This window comes from Pseudopipra pipra, chromosome 5 (assembly GCF_036250125.1).
Source record: "Pseudopipra pipra isolate bDixPip1 chromosome 5, bDixPip1.hap1, whole genome shotgun sequence".
Taxonomy (NCBI): Eukaryota; Metazoa; Chordata; class Aves; order Passeriformes; family Pipridae; genus Pseudopipra; species Pseudopipra pipra.
Genome location: NC_087553.1, coordinates 51,531,823 through 51,548,175, shown reverse-complemented (window position 1 = coordinate 51,548,175; position 16,353 = coordinate 51,531,823). Strand labels below are relative to the sequence as shown.

Genomic DNA, 16,353 nt, shown 5'->3' with positions numbered 1-16,353 from the left:
CAACATCTATACAAACTTTATCTTCAAGCAAAACTATCCTGTGGGAAGTGGACCAGTTTGTAGCCTGCAAAGAAAAAGGGAAATTTCTTCAGCCGGCTTGCGGTGCATTGTAGCATCTCTCCCCTGAGAAAGCTGGTGCAGAACCTCTGGGCCTTCACTTTGTGTTGTCATTGGGACAAACTGGGACGTGTTTGAAAGTTTCTTCCTGCCTGCTGTGTGCTGCCCATTGGCTGCTGGAGCAGCAGAGCAGAAATTCACTGTTTGCATCTGGCAAAGCAGCAGGTGACAGCAGTTACGAGGGGGGGGGGGGGGTGAGGTGTCTGCTCTTCAAGAGAGACAAGACAAAGGAGTTGGGGAATTGTCCTGGTGTGGTATATTAATATAATATAAAAGACACGACCCGGCAGCTAGTTGGCAAGCAGTCAAATCTGTTTATTTAAAAGAAAAATGCCTCCTTATAAACCCTCTGGAGGACATGTGACCACCTGACCAATGACAGCACAACACACACTGCTCATGTGGCCCAATATGCTGTCCATGGACTTCAGTTCCCAGAATGCTTCCCTCCCTATTCTCGGGACATGTCCCTACATCCTGGAATTCTGGCATGGCAGGCTTGGAGCACTCAGTGGGCATTTCTTGAGAGCTGTGGTGGCCCCCACCTGCTCGGGCTGGGATCCCACTTCATCCTGAGCCTCATTTCATGGAAGTGCGTCCAGAGGCAGCCCGGCCACAGGCTGAAGCAAAAACCCAGAGCGGGTGATGCGGGAGCTGCTCCAGCGCCTACCGCAGCCTGCCCCGGGGTGCCCTGAGGCGGGGCAGTGCCCACTCCCGCCAGCCACACTCACAAGGCCCAGGCCACCTCCTTCCACAAGGCCCAGCAGGGCCGCCCTCACTCCTGCCCCACCCTGCCATGTCCCGCCCGGCCTCACCCTGCACCGTGGCCTCTGCCACACCCCACGGTGACGTGCTGAGCGCTCCACCTGCCATTGTGACACCACAGGCACCAGTCGAGCACAGCTTTGTTGGTGCCCGGAGCCGGCGCTCAGAGCTGCTGTAGCCTCTCGAGGAGCAGTAGCACATCCCGCTGTGGGAGCATTTCGCGCCTGTATCACCGTCTTGGTAGCTGCAGGCTACGAACGCTGCACGGGGCGACCTCGTCTGCCCTGTGCTTTATACCCTGTGCCCATCCTTCTTCTCATCCTCGTCCCCTTTGTCACCCTCACCCTTAACCTCGCCCTCGTCCCCTTTGTCACCCTCACCCTTAACCTCGCCCTCGTCCCCTTTGTCACCCTCACCCTTAACCTCGCCCTCGTCCCATTCCTCATCCCTGCTTGGCACCCGGCAGCCCCTCCGCAAGGGGGCTTCTTGCACTTCCTGCTGCTGGTAGCTCCAAGCAGGGCCATGCCGTGGCTTCTCAGCAAGAAGCGACGGCAGTCACCATCCAGCACCACCAGTGGGCAGCCCTGGGCTGCCACCAGCTCCACCAGCGCCTCCGAGCTCAGGGAGGAGGGGCTGGGCAGGCTGCACCGCGCGGCCGCCCGCGGCGACCTGGCCTGGCTGAGGCGCTGGCGCTGGTATGTGAAGGTAGTCGGCATCGACAGGCGAGACCAGGAGATGCGGTGAGTTCTATGGGATGCTGATGGCACACCTTGGCTGCTCCTGAGCCAAGCTGCAGTAGTCCTCGGCAGCCCTCTGTTAAGGACAAGGCTTGAAAAGTGAGATTTGCCCTGTCAGCTGGGAGAGTGAACTCTTGAGCTCTTCACTGCTTGTAGCTGCCGGCTGGGCTCCAGCGCTGTTGGAAACGCATGTTGCCGACCTGCCGCTTTGCCCGAGTCTCTCTGCAGGGCTGTTCTGCAGCTGCTCAGCCCTCCCCTCTTCTGCCCTCTGGCTAATCAGCGCAGGATTGCAGCAGCAGCAGCAGCAGAGAGCAGCAAGGGGGAGGAGCAGAGTCCGGGCAGGGTCCCCAGGGTGCTGGGTAGAGACACGGCTTTGGCTCATCCTCTGTCTGTCTAGGTTAAGAGCGTATGTTTAATTTTTAGGACACCTCTGCATCTCGCTTCGGCAAATGGCCATGCAGATGTCCTTAGATATCTGCTAAGAAAGAACAGCCAGCCGAATCTCGCTGACAACTTGAAGAGAACGGCACTGATGAAGGTGTGTGCAATGCCTTAGGATCTTGTAGGTGGGGATTAGTGATGGTGTGTTAAAGGGGAGGTGTCTGGCAGGATTCCTTGGGCCATAGAAACATGCATATTGCAATTGGCATGGCATAGGCCTCTGTTAGCTAATCTTTGAAGATGGTCTTCTATCCTAGCGTTCAGGAGCTGAGGAAGTTGTGATAGAGGGGGATGTAAAAGTTGGAAGTCTTTCCCTTTTTGTGTGTTGTTCCCAGGCAGTACAGCAGGAGCAGGAAGAATGTGTTGCTATTCTGCTGGAACACGGTGCCGACCCGAATCTGGCAGACGCTGGCGGCAACACTGCCCTTCACCTGGCTGTCCTATCTAAAAATACAGCTGTAGCAGGGCTGTTACTCGAGCATAATGCCAATAGTGATGCTCAGAACCAGGTAACCCTGGCACGTGGGTAAAGCTGCTCTTTCAAACAGCTGCAGAGCTTGTCTGTGTCTTTCTAATGGGGATTATTTGTCCTTTTAGATGGGATTTACTCCCTTAAAACTTGCAGCCCTCCTACAGCATGAGGAGATTCTGGAGTGCCTTCTGAAAAAAGCAGCTGACAGGCATGCTCAAGCCCAGTGTGAAAGGTAAGGGGTTTGTCAAAACAGCACAGGGGTCTTCTCGGTAGCCTGCAAGCAAGACCGAGACGAGGGGCGTGGCAATGAGCTTGGAAAAAGAAGGAGGAGCCACGTGGGAGCAGTTCCCTGTGTGACTGGTAAATGCAGGTCTGCACTTGGCTGCTCTTGTACCTTAGGGGCTCTCGTACTTTGCCCGCTGAGGTCTGCAAGAAAGCGTTGTCTGTGGTGCCCTCTCCCCACACAGACCCAGAGCCATCGGGAAGCTTGCCACTAGCTCAGCAGCATGGCTGCTCTGCAGGCGAGGGAGGTTTAAGCCAAGGCATAGTTGGTGCGTTAAGTGCTCTGAAGGGAAGCGTTGGGAGAAAGAGAAGCAACAGTGTCCGAGGGGACATGAGGGGCTCCAACCGCACATAAGGAGAAAACTTCCTGCCATGTAGATGGTCAGGCGGTCGAACGGCTTGCCCCGGGAGTTTGTGCAGCCGCATCTGTGGGGACTTGGAAGAGCAGTGCAAGGAGCCCTGAACAGCATGGCCTGACCTCGTAGTTGAGGCTGCTTTAGGGAGGCCCCTTCTAAGATAAATTCTCCAATGCTTCCATGTACTTGGCTTCGCTTTCACGGAGCTTGTAGGAAAGGGGGGAAGAGCTCTTTTGGGAAACAGCAGGGGAAAAATGATGCGGGATCAGACATGTTTCACATTAAATCTTGGATGCTTTAGGACTGCTTTTGTGGTTACTGGAACCCATGAGGCTCACCTAGAGGAAGAAAATCTGCGCTTGCAGGAGGAGTTGGACCGGGCTGACACGGAGGTATGGAAAGCCTGTCCCTACAGGGGTAAACCTGGCGGTGCCTGTTGCTTCCTATACATCATGAAAATGGACAAAAGAGTATTCTGGGACCCAGTATGACAGAGACCTGAGGAAGCGGTAGTTACATCGGGCTTTGATCTGCCTCTGTCCCTCCGGCCCCCTGCCCCACAACCCGCCATGCTGAGGCAGAGCTGCCTCTCCTTAGGGTTTCACCCGTGACCGGCCAGGGGGGCTGGGGTTCCTCTCTCTCTGCTACATTCAAGATTTTCCTGGTTTAAGAAGACTCCCCACACACCCCTGGCGTGATTCTCGACTCCAGGGCAGGTCTGTGGAGCAGTTCACCTGGCTGCCTTTGCTGAAATGGTGGTCATTAGCTTGTCAGTGATGCCATCCTTCCTGGCCCCACCACACTGAAGCAGAGCCACCTCTCCTCAGGCATCCACTGCTTCCTGCTTAGGGGCTGCTGGGCACCTCTCTCTGTGCTACAGTCGGGGTCATTCCCACTTAAGAAAACTCCCCATGCTCCCCCTGTGCAATCCTGGGCTCCAGAGCACATGTGCCAGAGCACTGCACCTCTGACACTTGCGAGATGCCTTCCTTTAGGAAGATGAATTATTTCACTCATCTTTTCCTGGAGTAGCAAGCAAGGGAACACAAGAAGCGTCACAGGTCACAAAAATGGTCCGAGGGGCAGTGTCAGTGCTTAGAACCGTGCTGTAGGAAAGCAGTGGAGGGGTGGGAGAGGCTGCTGTAAAAGAGGACAAAGGAATAGAGCTTGTGTTCATTGGGTAGTAGAAGTGAAGCTTTGAAGGTACTTGAATTGATTCCAGTTCTTTGGGCAGAGGGTATGCACACATACGTGCAGCACCTGAGTTCTTCAGCAGCAGCTGGCTCCTCTATGTAAAAGCTCACCTGACAACTGTGGATTCTTACCGTGATTTTACAGCTGCGGGAGGAGGAAGAAAAGCATCTTCAGTCTGAGCACTGCGTTCGTGACTTGAAGACTGCCTTGGATGATAAAGAAAGAGAAGCAATAACTTCTTCCCCAAAACTGCAGGACCTCCTGTTGCCATCTTCCGAGACTAATACCACTCTAAAACAACTGGAAGAACACGTGCAACAGTAAGAGAGTAACCCAGTGAAGCGAGGTGTCTGTCGCTTTGGGGGATTGGGTGGAAACAACGGGACAGTCAGTTGGATTTTGAAGGACACTTCTGCTGTGGATTCTGTTACTTAGCACAGTTTGTCTGGAACTGGATTTTCTGGTAATAAGACCCATATTTGTTTTTAAGCCTTGAAATTCAAAAGACCCGAGTGGAAGCCACTGTCCAGCAACAAAGCCATAGGATTGAAGCCCTTCAGAGAGACCTGCAAGCCTCTGCCTCAGTAAGCTGGTCATAAATTTCCCTTTTTGTGACTCTTGAGCCTAGTTGCCTATTTCTGTGGGGAAACTGTAAGATGAAGTTTTCCTGGAGAGCCTAGGGGAGCTCAGTTTCTGCCTTCTCCTCAGTAGAGGCTGCTCAGAAAGCAGCCTGGTCCTTTCCCCAGCTGCTACAAAAGCCCTGAGGGTATTTGCTGTGCTGGACACTAGAGCAATTCTTAGATTATAAATTATGAGTTTCACCATGAGCTCCAAGGGACCCAGAAGTATTGCTCCCAGAAGCGTCTCACAAATTTTTAAGTAGTTGTAAAGTTTCTTCTTTCTGACAGGGAATCTTTCAAGTGTTTTCTATGCTCGTTTCCAGCAGATGATAAATGCAGTTATGATGGCCACCCTCTTTAGAGGTTTTCCCAGAATTCACTGCCTTTAGATCACGCTGAGTTTCCTTTTCTTTTTTTTTTCTGTGTACAGGTTGGTGAACTTTCCCAGCAGCTGGACATGGAGCCTAAAACAGGCATGCAGCTAGAGGACCAAAACCAGACTTTGCAAGAAGAGCTGTCCACTCTGCGTGGGAAGTATGAAAAACTGGAGAAGAGCAAATGCCAGCTGCAAGAAGAAGTGACAAAAGTCCATCATCATTTGGAGACTTTCGTGCTGGATGGCAGCCAAACAGCACAATGTAAAAGAGAGGCGGAAGAACGAGCTGACCAGGAAATAAGTCAAAAGCCACAAGACGTCAGTCTCGTTCTGCAAGTAAGTGAATTTCTCACCAGTGTCCACAGGCGCTACGTAAACTTCTGCTGTGGCCATCGGTTTTGGTATTTTTCTTTTGCTCCTGTATTCTGTGTGTTAGCTTCTGCCTTTCCTGAAGGCAGTGGGAGAAGGCAATATGGTTGGGCAGGAGGGCTGTCACGGGTGTGTGATGTGCCGGCAGGTCCCTGAATGAAAAGCCTGCCCAAGGCAGATTCCCACTTTGCAGTGCTTGGGGGGTATCTCTGTCTGCTGGCCTGGTTCTCGCTGCTCATCCTTCAATGGGTTTTGCAACTGCCAGCTGTCATGGCCAGACCTACAGGTGCTGCTTTGTCCTCGTAGGGGGGGAAGGTGCTCAGAAAAGGAGTCACTTAAATTCCAGGGGTGGGGGTGAGGGGGTGGAGGTGGGGGATGCTCTTATTGTCTTTGAGGAATCCTTTTCGATATACCCTGTCCTACAGAGACAGTGTCTCTTCATTAGGAGCTTTGAATAAGAGTGCTGATTTGGGCTTCTTTCCCAATGAAAAGAATTATTTGCCGTGGTAGCTCCTGGGTTCTGCCTTGGTTGCTGCTGGTAGTGAGGAGGCACAGCTGCCTCTCTGAGTAAGGCTGGGCCCTTGAAACTGGATGCATGCAATTTTCTGCTGGAGAGAGTTCTCTTTTTCTTGTGGTGGTTGAAGGTGCACTGTCTCCTTCAGGCACAGGCAGCCTCCCAGGCTCGATTAGAACAAAACGGAGACAGTCATTGCGATTCAGTGAGAATCCAGTTAGAAGAAAGAATTAGAGATCTCGAAAGTGAACTGGACAGGGTAAAAAAAACCCAACAGGAGAGTGCTTCTCGTAAAGAAGCAACGCGGGGAGAAATGGAAATGTACAAAGACCTGTACCTGGAGGAATTGAAAACTAGAAGATGCCTAGACAAGAAACTGGAAAGGTAAGTCCATGCTTTTTTGGAGTGGTAATAAGAGACTCCTTTTTCTTCATGCATTTTCCTTCTAAATGCATTGTCTACATCTCACCAGCATTATTGCTTGCCCTACATTGGCCAACGGGGTCTGATGTAGTTGCCAAGACACTCTCCTTGATATTTGAAAAGTCGTGGCAGTCGGGTGAAGTCCCAGGTGACGGGAAAAAGGGAAACCCACTGTACCCATCTTTGAAATGGGTAGGAAGGAGGGCCCTGGTAACTGCCAACCTGTCTGCCTCCCCTCTGTGCCTGGGAAGGTCACGGAAAAGATCCTTCTAGAAGCTATGTCAAGGCACATGGATGACAGGGAGGTGATCTGAAGCACCAGCACAGGACTGATGTCCTGAGGGACGTCGCTGAGACCCCACCTGGAGTGCTGCATCCAGCTCTGGGGTCCTCAGCAAAGCAAGGACCTCCACCTGTTGGAGTGAGTCCAGAGGAGGCCACCAAGGTGGTTAGAAAGATGGAGCACCTCTCCTATGAGGAAAGGCTGGGACAATTGCAATACTTCAGCCTGGAAAAGAGAAGGCTTTGGGGTGACCTAATTGTGGCCTTTCAGTACGTGAAGGGAACCTACCACAAGGATGAAAAGAGTGCATTTAAAAGAGCATGTAGTGAGAGGACAAGGGGGGGGAATGTCTTCAAACGGAAAGACAGTAGGTTTAGGTTTGATACTAGGAAGAAATTGGTTGCTGTGAGGGTGGTGAGGAACTGCAACAGGTTGCCCAGAGAAGCTGTGGATGCCCCATCCCTGGAAGTGTTCAAGGCCAGGTTGGATGGAGCTCTGAACAACCTGGTCTCGTGGAAGGTGTCCCGGCCCCCAGCAGGAGGCTTGGAACGAGATGATCTTCAAGGTCCCTGCCAAGCCAAGCCATTCTATGCTTCTCTGATGTCTGTGCTGCTTATGTGAGACTGTGGGCAAAAGGCTGGTTCTTCCTGTGTTTCATGGGTTTTGCAACTAATTTGCTGTGCAGGTTGGAAAAGCTTCTGAGGGTAGATAGGAGGAAACTCAGGGCTAATGAAGAGAAAGAAACCCAGTCCCAGTTGGAAGAAATGAAGAACAGATATTCTGAAAAGGTCAAGGAAGTGGATAGATTACGAACAGAGGTGAGCTGCGCTTTGGGTGGGGTTTTTTGGTTGTGATGTTACTTCTTTTGAAACGTGGGAGATGCTTTCCGTATATTTCTTGTCATGTTGATGATTTTTTTTTCCATGGCTGCATTTTGGATGTGATGGGCTTTTCTTAATGCTCCTTCTGCTGTTACAGTAGTAGATGACTATAACTAATACGGAGGTAGTTATCATTATGGGTAAAGACGCAACTGTAAGGGCAAAGCAGTAGGTGTAAGGGCTCATGGAGGCCAGGCTGTCTTGCAGAGGAAGGGCAAGCCAAGAGTGGCAGCCAGCCTGGCAGGGTGCATGACCTCACCGGCCAGGGAGCCCTCCCACAGGCCCTCAGCAAGAAGAGCAGAACAGGTCTGCTGACAGTAAGCGGGGTCAGCCAAGAGTGCAGATCCCCTGGCTGGGCCTTAGGGATGGGCAGGTCTGCCATCCTTGCAGGACATCACGTCCGTGGGCTGAGAGCAGTGGGGCCCAGCTCAGGCCTGGCTGCAGCTTGAGGGAGGCTGTGACAGCGTCATCTGGGTCTGACAGATGAATTCCTGCCCTGGAAGAGAGGGGAGGAACACCGCTGTCACTCGCAGGGCACAATCAGCCCCTGAGCCCTGTCTCAGGCGTGAGCTGAGCAGGAGGCACTTGACGTTTTGCTTTTCTCCACAGTGTTGTTGCTGCCCAGGGCACAACGAGGACAGGTGCCTCCCAGGGGAAAATCTGTAACTTATTGCTCACGGGAGCTCTTTCAGCCCATCTTGTCACAGGGACTCAGAAGGACTGTTCCCAGCAGTGGTTTTGAGGCTGCTCTGCCTGTGCAGTAGTGGCATGTAACCTTTTATTTCCTTCTCCGCTCCTTACTCAGATTCCTTGCTAAAGTGGCCAGCTTTCAGAGCTACACTTGGGTTTGGAAGGCATCACTGTAGAATCACTTACTGCCTTTGCAGTGATTCCTTTTGAGTCCAGAAGCTTGTAGCATTTTTGCATGAGAAACTCAAAAAGGATGGGAACCTGAGGAATGCTGAGACAAATGAGGTGAAAGCTCTTCTGGCTGGAAAAGAGCCTGGTTGCACTTTGTTTCTAGTCCCGAGCCATCAGATGATGAATATAGTCTCCCTGGCCACCCCCTTTTGGGGTTTCCACAGAATTCACTGCCTTTACATCACACTGAGTTCCTGTTTTCTTCTTTCTGTCTGCAGGTTGCTGAACTTTCCCAGCAGCTGGACGGGGAAAGTAAAAAGTGCACGCAGCTGGAAGCCAAAAATCAGGATTTGCAACAAGAGCTGTCTACCCTGCGTGGGAAGTGCGAAAACCTGGAGATGGACAAATGCCAGCTGCAAGAAGAGCTGGCAAAAGTCCAGCACCATTTGGAGACTAACATGGTGAATCGCACCCAACTAGAACAATGTAAAAGAGAGGCGGAAGAACGAGCAGACCACGAAATCAGACAAAAACTCCGAGAAGTCAATGAGTTTTTGCAAGTAAGTGAATTTCTCACCAGTGTCCACAGGCGCTACGTAAACTTCTGCTGTGGCCATCGGTTTTGGTATTTTTCTTTTGCTCCTGTATTCTGTGTGTTAGCTTCTGCCTTTCCTGAAGGCAGTGGGAGAAGGCAATATGGTTGGGCAGGAGGGCTGTCACGGGTGTGTGATGTGCCGGCAGGTCCCTGAATCAAAAGCCTGCCCAAGGCAGATTCCCACTTTGCAGTGCTTGGGGGGGTATCTCTGTCCGCTGGCCTGGTTCTCGCTGCTCATTCTTGAATGGGTTTTGCAACTGCCAGCTGTCATGGCCAGACCTACAGGTGCTGCTTTGTCCTTGTAGGGGGGGAAGGTGCTCAGAAAAGGAGTCACTGAAGTTGTGGAGGTGGGAGATCCTCCTGTTGTCTTTGAGGAATCCTTTTCCATATGCCCTGTCCTACAGAGAGAGTGTCCTTTCATTAGTAGCTTTGTATAATAGTAGCTCCAGGGTTCTGCTTTCATTGCTGCTGGTAGTGAGGAGGCACAGCTGCCTCTCTTCGTAAAGCCTTGAAATTGGGTACAGGCAATTTTCTGCTGGAGAGAGTTCTCTTTTTCTTGTGGTGATTGAAGGTGCACTGTCTCCTTCAGGCACAGGCAGCCTCCCAGGACAGATTAGAACAAATCAGAACCAGTCATTTAGACTCACTGAAAAAACAGTTAGAAGACAGAATTAGAGATCTTGAAGGTGCACTGCAAAGGATAAAAAGCGACCAACCAGAAAGACCTTTTCAGAAAGAATCCACCCAGGCAGAAGTGGAAATGTACAAAGAGCTCTATCTGGTGGAAGCAAAAACCAGAAAAAGCCTAGCCAAGAAACTGGAAAGGTAAGTCCATGCTTTTCTGGACTGGTAATAACACACTCCTTTTTCCTCGTGCATTTTCCTTCTAAAATCCCTTTTTTACGTCTCGCCAGCACGATGCGTGAAAGCAGAACACGGCATATTTCTGGGGAAAGTCCTTTAAGACCCTTCCCTTCATCAGACCTGTCTTCCTTTCTCTTTAAGAGTTCCAGCAGTAACACCACAGTAGCGCCATTATGGCATTATTGGTGTCTTTTTCAAGTTGATGTTGTTCTAGCAGGCAGTCTTTTTGCCAGTCTCTAATCTCCTCATCCCGTATGTGACAGAAAAGATGAATCTTGTGCCCTTTACTGTTTGAATAAGGAGAGGCCTCTCGGAGAACAGAGTTGGATTCTGTGCATCAAAAATAAGAACGCTCTTTCTTGGCTTCTGTTTTGGCAGCGGGTCTGAGGTTTGAGCTTTCCTTGAGAAGGCCAGCGTTCTTATGGAGGTGACACTTGCTGCTCCTTGCACTTAGTGTGATTTCTTAGAAACAGGCCCTCTGAACAAGCTCAGATCAAAGAATGTGCTTGTTTTGCACACTTTTAATGCCCCTGGCTTTTAGAAGTCGAGTAGTAGTCAAGGACGTGGAGGGTAACTTTGCAAAAGCCTTACTGCCAAAGATGACTCTCTGTGTGCTTCTGAATGTTTCAGAGCTGATGAGAGACTTGCAGAGGCCGACATCGAGCTCTTTTGGGAGCGCCATAGAAGCAAATCTGCAGTCACAAGCAGAGCTGTCAGCATACATCTGGCTGCAAGTCCACTTCTGGATCCAGCTGGCCTGGGATGTCTTGGCAACAGTTTGGGACTGAACAGAAGTCTGGGTCTCAGAACACCACCCAGACATCTGTGGTAAAGCCAAAGATTTTAGGACATCAGGTTTGTACAAATTTTCCAGAGCGGTCAAAGGCCAAAAAATATTGAAATCGAAGCAATGAACTGTGTAACTACCTTCTTTTACAAGACAAACTGTGGTAAAGAGCACTGTGGGGCACGAACCCCGCACCTAAGTTCTACACTAAATTTACATGTATGGTATGTGTGACCTATTTCAAGTGGCTAATGTCACCATGAGTGCCAAATGCCAGCAGACATCTGTGAGACCCCATTTTCTTCATCATTGATCTTTGTTCTAGCAGTTTCTTCACTGGACCTTGCTTTAATATGTTACTATGGATAGGAGGCATTTGTTCCTGTAGTTCCTGCTACGTCTTACTACATGAAACAGCAGAACTACCTACTCCTTGGGAGGTCTTCACGGCCTTCTAATTGTGCAGCAACGCTGCAACCTCTGCAATAGCACTGGTCCAAGTATGCCTGTAATCAGCAGTCAGTGTGATAGCGCATCCCTTCCAGAATGCAGAGCATTGTACCAGGAGACGTGGAAACCACACACCAGTAGCTGTAATCAGTGGGACAGTCACGTAGCATGGGACTGAGGCATGGCCAAGCTTCTCTGTTGAGTTAGTGTGTTTAGTTGTTGGATGAATGTGAGAAGCATTTGTTCACTTTGAAGTCCATCTCAGTTCACTGGTCCCCTCACCTCCATTGGAAAGAACCCATTTCAACAAGGTGTCTACATACAGCACCTGGTTGAAGAGAAAAACACCAAAAGGGACCAAGCAGCGTAGGTAATGCGTAGCAGCGGCAGTTACAGACAGGAACTTTTCTGTACCGCTGTGAACACGTTTTTGAGGGCAGAGGCGTGGACAGGCATTACGGAAAGAACTCGTGAGGTAATTAGTGCTGTACCATCTGCAGGGACTGTTCTGCAGGCAAGCACTAGAAGGGAAGCACACTTCAGGGACCCAATGCAAAAGGGAGAAAAGGAGAAGACCAGGAGGGGCAGGGAGCACGGAACAAGTGAGGGAAAGAAAGGACAGAGAGATGGCAGCAAGATGTTAAAAGAAGGAAAAGGCAGAGGAGGAAACCATTCCTGTTCGAGGAAAAAAGCTGCCCTACTTGAAAAGAAAAGAGTTGACAGCTGTGTCTTTTTTGAAAAAGAACAGGGAAAACAGACAGTGAAGGGAAGGACAGTGGGAGTACCCAGTGCTTCCTAAAACTGAATTGTGCAGCAACAGTCTTCCATTGTGATTTTCCAGAAGAAAACTCTGGGCATCTCAAAGTTTTGTCAGTATCAAGACAGAAACCTTTACTGCTTTCCTAGCTTCCCTCAAGGATGTTACAGAAATTAAATATTTCTACAGGTTATTTCATGGCTCATTGTTTTATCCAGTTGCTAATTTATGCAGATGTGTAGTTCAAATCGCTATATAGGCTGCTTCAACGCTTTGCAACAACTGCTTCCCAGATCTACTTGTGGAAAACAGTTGAGTTGATTCCAAGAAAAGAATGCACGTGATCTGAGAATGGTGATACTGTTCTCACTCAGCGTCCTGACTGCAACAGCACCCATACATTTTGAGGCCACGTCTGTCTCACAGCCTTGAGCGTACTCTCAAGGAAGCTGATGAACAACTACGTATGACATTTCCCCAACCTTCAGTGACTGATGTCTGGAGGGGTTTTGTTTCTTAGTTTGGGGGCTTGCTTCGATCCCAACATTTCTCCTTCCTATTGCATTTTTTTTGGTAGGACTTAGTCCCCTGAAGTTCTCTCTGACCTTGACTGCAACCTCTGGAGACTTTTAGTTTGTTGTCAACAGAGGAGCTGAGGATAGTTCACTCTCACTATACACAGTTTGTCTTCTCAGGACTTGCTTCCAACTCTACTACCATATCAAGTTCTAAAGTTTTTTTCCTCGAAGGGGTGTGAGTAAAACGATGGCTTAATCCACTGAAATCTTACCTCTTAACTCTGTAAATACTACGTCTTAACTGTGTATTTTCTGTATAATTCTAGGCACGACAGGAATGCATCCCATCGAGGGATGCAAAAATCGCTAGAGACCTTCAACGAGGTAATGTGTCATTATGTTAGGAGGGTTTTTTAAGAAAAAGGTGACTATTTCTAGGTCTTGACAGCTCTCGAGCCATTTTTATCAAGTTCCTGTGATAAGTAGGTTTTTGGTTTTTTTTTTCTGCTAGCCTTCCAGTTGAGACTTGAATGTGAAAACTTCCTGCTTACCAAAATGTTGCGTACAATGTTATGCTGTTGCCTGGAAAAAACCAAGCGCAAAGAAACCCTTGGCTTAAGCTGAAGTTGCCCTTCACTAGAGTTCATCTCAAGCACAAACAGCAAAACAGCCACAAGATAAGTATAAGCTTCAGCCATCACTTCCCCTCCCATGTACACCGATGGCATTCAGCACTAAACCGCACCATACCCGTTCTTTGCTGTTGGTTCCTGATTTTTGCTATGATTCTGTGATTCATGGCTTGTCTTGGTAGCTTAGGTGGTGCAGTCTTTTTTGGAATAAGCAAGAAGATCAGTGACAAAAGATAATCTGTCTTTAGGAAAAGATTATTCAGTATTTTTTCGGCAAATATCAGTTCAGTGCTTGCCGTACGTAGCATAAAACATGCTGTAGAATTTGAGGCCAGGTGTCCAAAGAGGAAATGCACCTGTTCCATGGGGATTTGTTCCTCCAGAGTTACTGCTTTGCAGTGCCTGGTGCTGTGTAGTAGTAGTGTGCCAATAAATCACTGGTTTGGACATAAAAGGAAAGCAGAGACTTCGGGTTGAAGAGGTCTACAGGGGGCTGTTTAGCACAGGAGTCATTTGTGGATTGCCTGAAGGTGTTCAGTGTGTAGCCCCCAGAATGTCTTCCACTTGCTTTAGAAATGCTGTTGACGGATAAGCAATTGTGGAAAAAATGGGTTTCTTCCTTTGCACCTAGCCCTTCCGTTGTTATGTTCCCTTGGAAATTTTAAAGTCTCTGTCTGGATTGCAGTCCCTTGTGTTGCCTGTCATGTCCTTGCCTTATTTTGCCCTGTCTGCTGTAAAAGTAACACCAGGAATCTTGTCAATTTTCCCCCCAGCCACTGCTAAACTTACAAGTGGATCTGCTGGATCTTCAAAAAATCTTCATGTGGAGCACGGACGCGGTCCCTGTGGGAATAACAGGTTTGCCACTCTCGGGATGAGGGTGTAAAAAATGGCTCATTTAGGGAGGTGGGTTTGGGCTTATATAAGGTAGGGGTAGAATTTGCTAGAAGAAAGGGAGGGACTAGGGTGGAGCTAAGGATACAGAAATCAAGGGCATTTTTCATACAACAATTTCAGGGTACAAACAAGGGAAAAACTACAATAAATGTTTAGACACAACTGTAAAACTCGAAACGCGTTGGGTCTGAACTTCTTGACAATTTCATACAGGGGTTTCATCCTCTGGAGGGTCACACATTTCTTCTTGTTTTCTCCAGCTTTCATATGCAGCAATGTCCTCACTCCCGACAGATTGACTGATCTTGATTCTTGAGCATGAAAGAGCTCAAGTCCTCGGAGCCATCATAGTGATTCAGCGAGAAAACAGTAGAAAGAAGTAGAGATCTCAAAAGTCAAATGGACAGGATAAAAAACACCCAACAAGACAGACCTCTTCAAAAAGAATCCACCCAGGCAGAAGTGGAAATGTACAAAGAGCTCTATCTGGTGGAAGCGAAAACCATAAAAAGCCTAGCCAAGAAACTGGAAAGGTAAGTCCATACTTTTTTGGACTGGTAATAACAGACTCCTTTTTCCTCGTGCATTTTCCTTCTAAAATCCCTTTTTTACGTCTCGCCAGCACGATGTGTGAAAGCAGAACACGGCATATTTGTGGGGAAAGTCCCTTAAGACCCTTCCCTTCATCAGACCTGTCTTCTCCTTTCTCTTTAAGAGTTCCAGCAGTAACACCACAGTAGCGCCATTATGGCATTATTGGTGTCTTTTTCAAGTTGATGTTGTTCTAGCAGGCAGTCTTTTTGCCAGTCGCTAATCTCCTCATCCCGTATGTGACAGAAAAGATGAATCTTGTGCCCTTTACTGTTTGAATAAGGAGAGGCCTCTCGGAGAACAGAGTTGGATTCTGTGCATCAAAAATAAGAACGCTCTTTCTTGGCTTCTGTTTTGGCAGCGGGTCTGAGGTTTGAGCTTTCCTTGAGAAGGCCAGCGTTCTTATGGAGGTGACACTTGCTGCTCCTTGCACTTAGTGTGATTTCTTAGAAACAGGCCCTCTGAACAAGCTCAGATCAAAGAATGTGCTTGTTTTGCACACTTTTAATGCCCCTGGCTTTTAGAAGTTGAGTAGTAGTCAAGGACGTGGAGGGTAACTTTGCAAAAGCCTTACTGCCAAAGATGACTCTCTGTGTGCTTCTGAATGTTTCAGAGCTGATGAGAGACTTGCAGAGGCCGACATCGAGCTCTTTTGGGAGCGCCATAGAAGCAAATCTGCAGTCACAAGCAGCGCTGTCAGCATACATCTGGCTGCAAGTCCACTTCTGGATCCAGCTGGCCTGGGATATCTTGGCAACAGTTTGGGACTGAACAGAAGTCTGGGTTTCAGAACACCACCCAGACATCTGTGGTAAAGCCGAAGACTTTAGGTCATCTGTAGCAATTTGAAACTCGGATATCAGCACAAAAGGATTATGTAGCAGGCCATGGACCAACAGGGGCTGAAAGAAAGCCCACCACCTGAGGATCGCATGCTTCTTCACAAGACCTACTGCTATTTAACTATGTTGATCGGCCTGGCTCCTCCAGCAAGATATGGAAAGACTTTGTGATGATGATATCAGACTACGTAGAAACCCCTTTGTTCTGTCCCCCCCATGTAATCCTTGTTACAGGAAATATTAAACAATTGTGTGACTGTAGCAGAAAATTGTGTAATCCTCTAGTTAGCATAATCCATCCCCAGCTTAGCATAATCCATCCTCCTCATAAACATGTCCTGCCCCCAAGACCCTTAAATTGTGAGATGCGTGTTCAATAAAGATTCCAGTTTTCACCCCCAAACTTGGGATCGATTAGTTATTGACCTCCTACAAATGGCGCCGTGTTTGAGGCCGAGAGCCCCAGCTTCTAATATTTAGAAGCTTGTAGTCCAGAGCTGACACGGCATTGGCAGAAGAAGCGGCTCCTTCTCTCCCGGTGGAGGTGCGTGGCTGAACTTAAAAAAGGGAACGTACATAGAATTCGTCACACTGCAGCAGGACTGCAGGTGAGCAGCTTCGAACTAGGGTGGGCAGTTACGAGGGGTTGGGGGGGTGAGGTGTCTGCTCTTCAAGAGGGACAAGACAAAGGAGTTGGGGAATTGTCCTGGTGTGGTATATTAATATAAT

General features: G+C 49.0%; 2 protein-coding genes and 2 long non-coding RNA genes across 5 annotated transcripts; all 4 read left to right on the top strand.

Moving 5' to 3' along the window:
• Positions 1-1,265: 1,265 nt before the first annotated feature.
• LOC135414847 (ankyrin repeat domain-containing protein 7-like) lies at positions 1,266-2,861 on the top strand. The gene is made up of 4 exons (XM_064656087.1): positions 1,266-1,622; positions 2,043-2,157; positions 2,396-2,569; positions 2,658-2,861. Exons 1-4 carry the CDS (start codon positions 1,405-1,407, stop codon positions 2,766-2,768), a joined length of 618 nt encoding a protein of 205 aa, XP_064512157.1. The 5' UTR covers positions 1,266-1,404; the 3' UTR covers positions 2,769-2,861.
• A 1,652-nt stretch (positions 2,862-4,513) lies between these two features.
• Positions 4,514-10,997, top strand: LOC135414843 (ankyrin repeat domain-containing protein 26-like). Its single transcript, XM_064656085.1, has 7 exons — positions 4,514-4,948; positions 5,415-5,696; positions 6,392-6,627; positions 7,635-7,767; positions 8,970-9,251; positions 9,876-10,111; positions 10,781-10,997. The coding sequence occupies exons 2-7, from the start codon at positions 5,442-5,444 to the stop codon at positions 10,980-10,982; spliced, it is 1,344 nt and encodes a 447-aa protein (XP_064512155.1). The 5' UTR covers positions 4,514-4,948; positions 5,415-5,441; the 3' UTR covers positions 10,983-10,997.
• Positions 10,998-12,948: 1,951 nt separating this feature from the next.
• LOC135414844 (uncharacterized) lies at positions 12,949-14,487 on the top strand. Of its 2 annotated transcripts, none has more exons than XR_010430858.1 (3): positions 12,949-13,046; positions 13,174-14,152; positions 14,452-14,487. It is a non-coding gene; the product is annotated as an uncharacterized LOC135414844 (long non-coding RNA). The 2 variants fall into 2 exon arrangements; XR_010430859.1 differs by having other exon boundaries at positions 13,174-14,200; positions 14,452-14,486.
• LOC135414846 (uncharacterized) lies at positions 14,488-16,027 on the top strand. Its single transcript, XR_010430861.1, has 2 exons — positions 14,488-14,724; positions 15,396-16,027. It is a non-coding gene; the product is annotated as an uncharacterized LOC135414846 (long non-coding RNA).
• The last annotated feature ends 326 nt before the right edge of the window (positions 16,028-16,353 follow it).